The 12,397-nt window shown below is 37.1% G+C and overlaps 1 protein-coding gene across 1 annotated transcript in view; it reads left to right on the top strand.

Moving 5' to 3' along the window:
• MCU (mitochondrial calcium uniporter) overlaps positions 1–8,901 on the top strand; it is a 188,617-nt gene extending 179,716 nt beyond the window's left edge. Inside the window, exons 7-8 of the mRNA XM_018042485.1 lie at positions 5,402–5,518; positions 6,905–8,901. Coding sequence (XP_017897974.1) covers positions 5,402–5,518; positions 6,905–6,982 — 195 coding nt within the window. The 3' untranslated portion in view covers positions 6,983–8,901. The remainder of the gene's footprint in view (positions 1–5,401; positions 5,519–6,904) is intronic.

Here is a 12,397-nt window from a genome sequence, read left to right as displayed (position 1 = left end):
TATTAGTTACTTCAAGACTTCACATCAAGGTCCTCATCCCACCTTTAACTTTGCCTTCTACTTCTCCTAGAAAATTGACCTTAACAGATGGAAGCTTTCTAATTCCTAAACGCTGTGAATTTAATAGTATCCTTACTGACTTTCATACTATTTCCTTAAATTCAAATAAGAGGTAGCATTTTCCTAATCAGGGCTAGCTCTTCTACTTTCTCTTAATCTTATTACCTCCTTCCGGAATCTTACCCCACTATATATTTTTTGTGTGTTCTCTATGTTACCAAACTCTCCCTCTCTGACTCTCTTTCCTTTATAATAAAGCTCTCCATGTCTTTCTTCTCAGTTATTATCAAATCACCAAGTTTCTAGAATAGAGTCTAGCATGCAGTTGCTTAGTAAATGCTTGTTGCCCAAGAGAGGATACATAGACTAGATCTGAATAAATTGTATTAGTGTATATATTTATATTCTTACCAAAGATAAGTAAGTAGCGTCACAGCAACTTAGATGAAAGTAGAGGGCTTTCCCTCAAGTTTTTAATCCAGCATTTGTCCCTTCAGTTCAGTTCAGTTCAGTTCAGTTGCTCAGTCGTGTCTGACTCTTTGCAACCCCATGAATCGCAGCACGCCAGGCCTCCCTGTCCATCACCAGCTCCCTTAGGTCAATATTATTTGATCCAGATCATGATTCTGTCTTTTTAAAAAGCTTCCACAAACCCCTCAACTACTGTTCAGTCGTTATCTGTCATCCTCAGTATTTAAATATTTACTTCTTTTTCCAGTTGTGGCATACTAGGTAATCAGAACAATGCTCTCATTAGGAAATGTTAAAATAGTTAAACAAAACGTAAAACACATCTGCCTGTAGTTTCTAGAGAACACACAGGATAACAAAAATTACCAGGCAAGGACCAGAAGAAGAGAAGTCTGAGTAAGGTGAGTCTGGTGTTTAGGTGTCCTTTTTCCCCTGGGGATTTATACTGATTAAAGGCTGAGAGGCCAAGAAGCTGAGCCATACTTTAGAACCTGGAAGGACCAAAGCCATAGACATTCATGTCCAGGGATTGCTAAAATAGGTTGAAACACGTTTGCTTTGGTTTGGAATTTTAAAGGCCGCTATTGTAGAATAGAAGAACCTGTTCTTTGAATCATCCCAGTGTTGTAAATTTATTGAAGTAGTCCTGGAATACTGGAAATCCCATAGTGCTAATCTCACAGGTTCCAGGCAGAAGAAAATATTACTTTCCCTGGGAGGAGATAACATTTTCCTAAGCCTAAATACAGAGTTAAACATACAATAAAAAATAAACAGATACACAAGAAAATACCTACAAAAACACCAGATGTTTGAAACACAGAGAGGAGATCTAGTAATTGCATTTATCAGTCAAAGCCTTTAAAATGATTATACTTACTATATTAGGGGAGATAAAAGGTAAGGTTGAGAATATTAACAGATAACTTGATTTTAAAAAAAAAAACAATGAAAATTCTAGAGAATAAATTTAATGGATTGATTTAACTGCAGAGTAGACATAAGTGGGATATAGTGACCTGGAAATAAATCAGAAGAAAGAAATAAGGAAAGACATAAAGAAGTAAAATACAGGAGAAGGTAAGAAGTATAGAGGATAAAGTGAAAAGGCCTAATACATTTTTAATTTTCTTAGTGTCTCAGAAGGAGAGGAGAAAAAGAATAGGAACAAACAATATTTAAAGAGCTGATGACTGAGAGTTTGCCAAAATAATGAAAGACATTAATTTATAGATTTAAAAATTCTGTCAAATACCAACCAATACAAAGGAAGAGAAGCCCACATCTAGACACATCAGAAGGAAAATTGCAAAAGACAAAGAAGAAATCTTAAGAGTAGCAAAAGGAGAAAAAGAAAGCATTGCCTTCAAAGGAGTCACTGTTAGGTAGCGTGTCAACCGCAGAAATGAAGGTAATCTCAACCACCAGCAGGTAATAGAATGGTGCCTACAATGTGTTGAAAGAAAATAACTGTCAACTTAGGATTCTATACTCAGCAAAAATATCTTTCCAAAATAAAGGTTAAATAAGGATGTTTCCAGACAAAGTAATAGAGAACTTGTCACCTGTAGATCTGTACAAAGGAAATACTAGAGGTTGTTGTTCTTTGGGCAAAGGAAGGTTATCACAGATGGAAAGTCAAAAAGAGCAGGAAGGAATGAAAAGCCTTGAAAATGGTACATCTGTGAGTGAATCTAAATGAATATTAAATGGACTTCCCTGGTGGTCCAGTGGTTGAGAATCCACCTGCCAATGCAGAGAACACAGGTTTGATCTCTGGTCCAGGAAGATTCCACGTGCCACAGGGCAACCAAGCCCGTGCAGCACAGCTACTGAAGCCCGCACACCCCAGAGCCTGTGCAGCAAGGGAAGCCAGCACATGAGAAGTCCATGCACCGCAACTGGAGAAAGCCCGCATGCTGCAGCAAAGACACGGCACAGCCAGAAAATAATACTGAATGAATAGTGACCGTGTAAAACAACCTAATAAACTCTTATGGCATTTCAAATACAGAAAAAACTAAAACATACAAGAACAGCATCTGTATCTGGAGGCGTAAGTGAACTGGAAGCATTCTAATGTCCCTTTGTTGCCTAGGAAAAGGGTAAAAGTACCACTTCCATTCCACTTTTATTTTTGGTCCTAACCAGTGCAGAAGGCAAGAAAAAGATACAGTGGATGAAAATATTGCAAAGAAAAACAACTGACATGATTCATAGATTTTGCACATAGAAAAATTTTAAAAACATATATAGATAATTGGTTAGAAGTCATAAGTGAGTTCCATTAAGGTTGCTGGATACAAGGTCAATGCACATAAATGAGTTACATATCTATATGCCAACCACAAATGGTTAGAAAATGAAACTTTTTAAAAGATGCAACTTAAAATGACTTTTAAAAATAAATCATGCAAAAGATATACAAGATATCTATGTAGAAAAGCATAAAATAAAAGGAGATTTAATAAATGTAATGATACCACATGTTCATGGACCAGAAAAGTAAATACTGTAAAAATGTTGGTTCTATCCACATTGATCTGTTAGATGCATTGAAACCCCAGTTAGAATCCCAATAAGTTTGGGATTGGGGGAAGAGATTTGATTAAGCTACTTCTAAAATTTATATGGAAATAAAAAGACTAAGAAAAGTCAATAAACTCTTGAAGAAAAACTACATAAAAGGGTTTACTGTATCAGATATGAAGACTACACCTTTAGTAGTCTACAGTACCGAGGACACTACAGTACTACAGTGATTGAGACAGTGACACAGGGGTGGACGAATGGTCCAGTGGAATAGAAGAGGAAAGTAGGAACAGTCCTAGTGTAAGTGAACACTTGATGGTAAAAAATGGCCCTGCAGAGAAAAGGGCTTTTGGTAAATGGTGCCAGGACAATTGACTGTCCGTATAAAAAAAAGAAATGGCCTCATCCTTATACTCTAAACAAAAATTAATTCCAGATGGATTGTTGATCCAAATGTGAAAGGTGACACAATGAAGCTCCTGGAAAATAATAATGTAGAAGAATATCTTCATTACTGTGGAATAGAAAATAACTTTTTACACAATAAAAAGTGCTAGCCATAAAAAATAGGAATAATAAATTAGGCTGTAGTAACAATTAAGAACATCTTTTTACTGAAGAGCACCATTAGGAGGGAGAATGAGCTGGGAAGAGATGTTTGCAGTATGTATATCCAACAAAGGATCCATATATATTAACAAATCCTACAAGCCAATAAGAAAAAGACAGACAATCCAGATATGCACAGGCACTTCTAAAAGAGGGTATGCAAACGGCCAGTAATATAAAAGAGGATATGAAAAAGCCTCAGCCTCATGAGTGATCATGAAAATGCTGTATATCATCAAAAGAAGTAAAAACGTGTGTCTACATAAAAATTTGTACACAAATGTTCATAGCAAGATTATTCATAATAGCCAAAAAGTGGGAAAACCTGAATATCTATCAGTTGACAAGTAGGTAAATAAAATGTAGCATATCCATTCAATGGAATCTTATTTGGCAATAAAAAGAAATAATGTACTGATACATGAAAAAATAGATGAGCCTTGAAAGAAGCCAGACACAAAAGGCTATATGTTGTAAGATTCCACTTATGAAATATCCAGAATAGACAAATCTATGGAGACAGAAAGTAAACAGGTAGTTAACCTAGAACTGAAAGTATGGAGGGAGATCAGAGGTGATATTAAAGGGTATGGGGTTTCTTTGGGGGATGATGAAAATATTCTAAAATTTACTGTAGTAATGATTGTACAATTCTGTGACTGTGCTAAAAAACACTATTATACCTTAAATAGGTAAATTGTATGGTATCTCAAGTAAAGTTGTTTTTAAAATGTAAGGTAGGGCTCCCCTGGTGACATGAATCTGCCTGCCGGTACAGGAGACACAAGTTCAGTCCCTGGTTCAGGAAGATCCCACATGCTGTGAAGCAAGTAAGCCACCCCGAGCTGCAACTGCGAGCCCCCAGGTGCCTGGAGTCCTGAGTCGCAGCAGGAGAAGCCTCCGCGGTGAGAAGTCTGCACACCGCAGCTGGAGAGCAGCCCCTGCTCTCTGCAATTAGAAAAATCCTATGCAGCAACAAAGACCCAGCACAGCCAAAGATGAATAGATAAAATTTTATAAAGTAAAATATGAGGTAGTCATGTAAATAATATAATTTAGGAGTTTGGGATTAACACATACACACTACTATATATAAAACAGATAAGCAACAGGGACCTGCTGTGTCGCACATGGGATGATACTCAGTGTTTTGTAATAACCTCTATCTGAATCACCATGCAATACACCTGAAACTGGTACACACAGAAGGTGAATATCATAAACGTGATACTGAGTGAAGGTAGTCACGCACATTGCATACTCTCTGACTTCATTTTTATTAATAGAGAATTTTAAAAACCAGGTGAAACTGATCTGTAGGGCTCAGGAAGATGCATTTTAAGTGAGAAAGCTATAAAGAGAGCAAGAAAACAGACACCATAAAAGTCACGATGGTGATTATTTTGCAGGGGAAGAAAGGGTGAGTGAGTGGACAGGGGCAGGAAGGAGGCTTCTGAGTTATTGGCAATATTCTATTTTCTTTACCTGGTGATGATTAACATTTACTATGTGAAGATGATTCTTTAGGAAGTACATTTTTGTTTTGTGTACTCTTCTGTGAGTGTTTTCACACAAAAAAGTTTTAAGAAATAAATATTTAACATAGCACATGTCAGTAGTATATCTTTATATGCAATCATGTGTACTGAATCTAATCAATAGTAAGGGCTTATTTTGTGACGATAGTGTGCTAAGGACTAATAATTTAATTTTTCTTTTATTTTTGTAGGAATATGTTTATCCAGAAGCCAGAGACAGACAATACTTATTATTCTTCCATAAAGGAGCCAAAAAGTCACGTTTTGACCTAGAGAAATACAATGAACTCAAGGATGCAATTGCTCAGGTAAGTTTTCCAAAAATGAAAGTAAACCCCAGCCCCATTGTGTACAGTGGCGGCATCATCGTCTATAATCACACTACTTAAATGGGTAAACTCTGAAAGAATGATCCAATCCTCTTCTTCCTATGCAAATTATTCCTCAACCAGTAGAAATGACTGTTTTAACACATACACCTCTCCAGGAACTTCTATATAACACTAGCAGGTATTATATAACACAAGAAAAAATAATGTGTCCCATCTATCCTGTTAACACTAGCATATTGAGATTTTTAGACCTATTTTTAGTTTTTAGTTTTTGTTTATCTTTACCTTTCTGTCTGCTTTTGTCTTTCTCTCTTTTTTTAATCTTTCTACAATTGACCCCCAAGATCTCTCGCCTAAAATGTGTGGTAGCAATGGGGCAAAAATAAAATCCAGGTAAAAGAGAGACTACTAGGAATCTTTGCCAGGTGCAAGTCAGAGCTTATTGAGCTACTAGACTCTTTTTTAAAAGATTGATATTTTATTTCTTATAACAGTTACCGCTTACACATTTCTGATTATGCCTCCTCCTCACTCTGATATCTTTGATTTTGGTTAAGAAATATTCATTCCTTTTCTTTGCAGTCTTTCATTACTTTAGAGGTTTTTTAAAACCTCAGGAAACCATTCCCTTCTCTTCAAAGTTTAATTATCTTCTCTGGACCTTCTCCACCTTCTCTCTCTGTGGTGATGGGGTTGTGCTCTGAATGGGTTTAATTTGTCTTCCTGCCTCGGCCTAAGTGAATTCTTACCTTCTGTTGCTGTGTGTGGTAGTTGTCAACTGGAGGGAATGTAACAGAGTGGTCTCTGGAGCTATTACAAAAATAGGTGCTTCAGCCCCGTCCCCACACTGAGGGTGAGGCCCAAGCATGTGTGAGTTTTGAAAGTGCTGCAGTTGACTTCACATCCCTATTTTTTAAATTACTGATAAATGAAAACCTTAAACAGCAACTAGACAAATAACTAAAGTCTTGAGCAGCATAATTTAAATTCTGGCTCCAAAAATACATAAATTCTGGCTCCATACAAAAGTCTGTGCAAGGGCTTCTCTGAAGAAATGCCATCAAGGTTCATCCGATGCTCTCGCATTCTTGAGCCCTGAGTCCTGCCCCGTTGATTGCACAGCCTTTGCTGGAGGCTCTGTTGACAGCTGAAACTACCAGGACCAGCTTCTGTTTCCATACCCCTTGACTGTCCTGCGCCTTTAACACCCTTCGCCACTGAGGCACTCGTACTTTCAGAGTGATTCAGATGATTTCTCTGACTCATAATGATGGAGGAAAGACAATTTCCTTTTCTCAGGAGGCAGTAATATCATTGAAAGCTTGCCTAGCCAGTTTTTCTCACCTTTTGTTTCTATTTTAGGCAGAAATGGACCTTAAGAGACTGAGAGACCCATTACAAGTACATCTGCCCCTCCGACAAATTGGTGAAAAAGATTGATCTGCAAAGAGCCTCTGAGTCCTGGCAGAAAGAACACCTGTTTAAAACTATGGCCTTTTTAATTAAAGCATTGCAGGTGGAAGCTGGGAGCCATGTTGGGGTAGAGGGTTTTTACCTTTAATTAAAAAACAAAAACAAAAAGATCTTAGGGAAAAAAAGGAGTGTTAAAATCTGAGGATCACGCTTTTTGGAATATAAGCTCAAAGGGCTTAGTGAAACACTGTCTTAATCAAGCATCTCAGTTTCTGGATGAAAACGATGCACTATATAGTTGGGAGATTAGATTCACAAAGAAAAATTGATGCTGGGGGTGTTTGTCTCTTGCATCTTCTTTGCAGGGTCAGCAAAACAGTAACACACCAGCACCCCACTCAACTCTAATTTTCTTTTTTTAATTTAACTTTTCTTAATTTTGACATAGGAGTAAATAAATCCACCAGAAAAGCAAAACCTCAAGATATGTGGGTGACAAACAGAGTCTGAGCCCATGTCATTAGCTTTTATTTTAGACTGGACCCAGTCTCTGCAAAGTTACCAGGAATCCCTCCCATTTGTGCACATTTCTGACCACCCACACCTGTTGATATGCTAATTTTATCCATATGATAATTGGAACCAACTTATGACTGTTTGATAATTGACACTTTGGATTATCCCTTCATACCTTCTTAAATGTCTATATATTTCAGTGCTCTGAATCACTATCTAGAAATCATTGGCAACACTGCATGAGGTTTCTTTTGTTTTGTTTTTTACTAATTAATCTTTAAGAGGAAGACAAATTTCCCTTCTTTATTTAACTATCCCATTGATATTCCTCTCTCCCTCCACAGCTCAAGCCAGAGGGGGAATGTTTAGCTATATTACTGAATCAGGAAAATGTAAGGTTTACAAATTGGCTAAAAATCATGGCTCTGTAGCCATTTCAGAACCCGAATAGTTTCATTGCTGTTAATCTGCTTGTATGACAGCATTCCAGGCCACACAGATGGCCTTGCCTTGTCTGGAGGCTTTGTTAGTCTTGAAGGATACACACTTCCATGCTGTTTGTGAACCCTCCCACCTCCACCACTTAAGTAGTTGTAAATCAAGTGAGTGGATCTCAAAGGGTGCAATTTATCTTTATATAGTAATACATTTCTATGGTTTCTTTCAGCCTACCCTCTTCACCCTATTTTTTCTTATCTTAAATTGAGAGAAAGAGGAAATAATCTTGTACTCTATCAAAATATTTTCTATCGTATTTCCAGATGACATCTGCACTTGGAGAGTCAAAGGAATCTGTGTCTAATATCCTGTTTTTACTAATAACGACTTGTGGGGGCAGGATGAAAGGATGATGGGGCTTGCCACACAGCTAGTTGATTCACTTTGTTCTTTCACATGATCCGTCCCTCCTCCCGTGGCAAGGGTTTTCTTTCTCTTTTTCTTCCTTCTTTGGGATCATTGTGTATGAAGAGAAACACTTTAAGTGACAAACCCAGACTCCAGGTGCCTTGCAGAGGTTGAAGGCCAGCCAGGATTGCTGCTGCTGCTGCTCCTGCCACCACCCCTCCCTTCCACTGGCATGACGGAATGAAAGGATGCATGTCTCCACTTCCCATCCCTCCTCCCACTTCCTTCCTCATCCGCCCCCAAGTTGTTCAGCCCCCTTCCCTCATTTATTTCTGTTAAGCTCTGTGAATTATTTTTAAACCATTTATCCTGTTTGTACTGCAGGGTTTTTAAGAAGAAACAGCACAGTGCAATGAGCAAATCCTTTCAGGTTGTGTGGGAGGCTAGGGAGGGGAGAACGTGAAGAAAAGTCCTTTAAACAAATAGCAAAATATTGAACATGTGTAAAATCCTGTATCATTTATGAAATATGTATAAAAAGCAATGTACCTTCTGGAACAATAAATACTTATTCAATTTTTGAACTATAGCATCTCATTCTTTAAAGCAAAGCAACCAAAATCAGAAATTAAAACAAGCTTGTTTTCTTCTGATTCAAAGTGGGAAGGTTTTAACCTGTAAAATTAATCTTTATAAAAATACAATTTGGAAATTGTTTTGTACCCAGAGCCTGTATTTTTAAAAGGCATTTCACAAAGTCTTCCTAAAGTTAAGATGGTTGACATTTTCCTAGTTTTTCAGAGCCACCAGAAGTTCAGTTATCAACAACCCAGAGAGCACTGACAGAAGACACTGAGACTAATATCCTTATCTCCTGGCTAACAGGAGCTATGTCCATTGTATCAGAACACCAGTGTGGTCTCCTGGACTCCAGAAACTTGTTCAAGAATGAGCTAAGATCAAATTCTGATTATTTTAAGAGTTTGTATCAAATTTACAATGTTTACCAAATGGGAAGATACCACATGCTGCCTAGTCCATTGAAGGCATATTGAAAAGCACATGTTAAATCTCTGCATTAAGTGTAGTGTGAGATATACTAAGAGCCTCCACAGCCAGGGTCCTGCCTCCAGTCAGCTCACAGCCACTGACACAGACATTCCTAAGATACATAAGGCTTAAGAAGATAAGATTGAAAATGTTAAGCTGTTGTTTGCATTCAACAAATAACAACTACCCCTATGGTCAACTAACTAAGACAAAGTAGGCAAGAATATACAATGGAGAAAATATAGTCTCTTCAGTAAGTGGTGCTGGAAAAACTGGACAGCTACATGTAAAAGAATGAAATTAGAACACTTGCTAACACCACACAGAAAAATAAACTTGAAATGGATCACAGACCTAAATGTAAGGACAGCTAGCATAAGACTCTTAGGGGAAACCAGACTACTCTCTGACATAAATTGCAGCAATGTATCTTTTGATCCACTTCCTAGAGTAATAAAAACAAAAACAAATGGGATCTCACTAAACTTAACTTTTGTACAACAAAGGAAACCATTAACAAGACAAAAAGCCATTTGCAAACTAAGCAACTGACAAGGGATTAATCTCCAAAATATATAAATGGATCATGCAGCTCAATGTCAAAATAAACAACCGTATCAAAAAATAGGCAAAAGATTTACATAAACATTCTCCAAAGAAGATAGGCAATGGCCAAAAAGATTAAAAGATGCTCAACATCACTAATTATTAGAGAAATGCAAATCAGAACTACAATGAGGAATCACCTCCCACCAGTCCGAATGGCCATCAAAAAACCTATAAACAATAAGTGTTGTAGAGTGTGTGGAGAAAAGGAAATCTTCCTACACTGTTGGTGGAAATGTAAACTGATAACAACCGTTATGGAGAACAGTATGGAGGTTCCTTTAAAAGCTAAATATGAACCACCATATGATCAAACAATCCTATTCTTGGGCGTTTATCTGGAGAAAACTGTAATTCTAAAAGATAGATGCACCCCAGTGTTCATTGCAGCACTGCTCTTAAAATAGCCAAGACATAGAAGCAGTGTAAATGTCCATCAGTAGAGGAATAGATAAAGAAGATGGTGGTTCATGTATACAGTGGAATATTAGCCATAAAAAGAAAGAAAGAATGCTATTTGCAGCAATATGGATGGATGTAGAGATTATCATATTAAATGAAGTAAGAAAGAAAAATATCACATGATATTATATGTCAAATTTGATTTTTAAAAAGTGATAAAAATGAACTTATTTATAAAACAAATAGACTCACAGATCTTGAAATCAAACTTATGGTTGCCAAAGGGGATGTGTTGGGGGAGGTGATAAATTAGGAATTTAGGATTAACATATATACACTATAATATATAAAACAGGTAACTATTAATAGTAAGGACCTATTGTATAGCACAAAATTCTGTAATAACTTACATGAGAGGATCTGGAAAAGAATATATATATGTGTGTGTGGCTGATTCACTTTGCTGTACACCTGAAACTGGCACCATTGTAAGTCAACTATACTCCGATAAAAATAAATTTTTAAAAGACAAATAATAACTACATATTCCACAATATCCTGTTATGCTTTGTAGAATAACAGAGTATTAAATTCATTTGTGAGTGTAGGTAATGCAGTTTTGCAAAGGGATCATAAACTTAGAGCTGAAAAAAGTATTAATAAAATGATTCTCAGAATATGGTACCTGGAACAGCAACTTACATCTCCAGAATTGCAAGTTCTCTGCTTCCTACTGAATCAAACAAGGAGTTAGACAACAGCAATCTGTGTTTAAAAAGTGCTAGTGACTGATGCAAACCGTTGACCTCATCAAACCATTGCTCTAAAGGGAAGGAGCCTGAGACGTAAAGAGGGTAACTATGTCACAACTCATCAGTGAATCCTGTGATCAGACAACCAGAACAAGTGAGAATTGGTGAGTACGGTAACAGTGGTAAATGGAAAGGGCAACGATCGAGTCACATGTACATACTGTTGTATCTTGCGTGGGAAGGTGTAGTGGTAAGCACATTAGAAACAAATACAAATAAATTGAATATTTTTACTCTATCTGGATTTCACAGAAAAGTGAAACTTCTTTGATTTCAGAAATCAAGTTCACCAAAATTATTAAGGATTGTAATTCATTTTTATCACTACCAATAACCTTTAATTCATTGCTTTCCCAAATAAGTCCAAACTCCTTATTTTCCAAAATGCACTGTGTGGTTATTTCCTTAGGATAAATACATAGGTTACCTTTAACATGTGCTACTGAATATAAAATGACCCACTTTATAAATTTTCATTTATGTATGTTTTATAAATGCATCATCCACTGAAGAATCCACCCACCTGGAAACCGCCCTCAGCAGCTGTGGCGAATAGATGCCCAGTCACTCAGTCATATCTCATTCTTTGCAACCCCATGGACTATAACCTGCATCTCTTGATGGCTTTTCAGTCATTTTGCAACATTCTCTGCCCACAGTTTTATATTAGGTTTCTCCAAGTTCCCATCTTGGACCCCATTTTCCATGGATGGTCTCATCCATTCTCCCCAATCCCAGTTTCTGTTACCTTTTATAAGCTGGTTGCTTTCAAATTGTTATTCTAGTTCAGATTTCTCCTGAAGAGCAGATGGGTTAACCCACCTCCTAACTGACCTATTTTCAGCATTCCTGCCTGAGCATTAAATTGGTTCAGTGTCACCAGGGTATGTTTAATTTCTAATAGCACATACGTTGTTAGAAAAATAAGAAAATACAAAGACTTAACATTAAATGTGGGAGAAGGGAAGCTAAAACACCACACGAAGTGGTCAGCCAAACCCAGGATGTGAGACATTCCTTAGGACAAAGGACTGGGTTTCTTCAACAAATAACATGGGGGGTTGGAGGGACTCATGAATTAAAAGAATTTAAGAAAAAGGAAAAAAAGAATTTAAGAGACACAGCTACAAGCAACACAAGAGAAGACTCTACACATGGACATCACCAGATGGTAAACACTGAAATCAGATTGATTATATTCTTTGCAGCC

Source organism: Capra hircus, chromosome 28 (assembly GCF_001704415.2).
Source record: "Capra hircus breed San Clemente chromosome 28, ASM170441v1, whole genome shotgun sequence".
In the NCBI taxonomy this organism is placed as follows: Eukaryota; Metazoa; Chordata; class Mammalia; order Artiodactyla; family Bovidae; genus Capra; species Capra hircus.
Note: the sequence above shows the minus strand (reverse complement) of the source record. Positions and strands in the feature narration are given on the sequence as shown.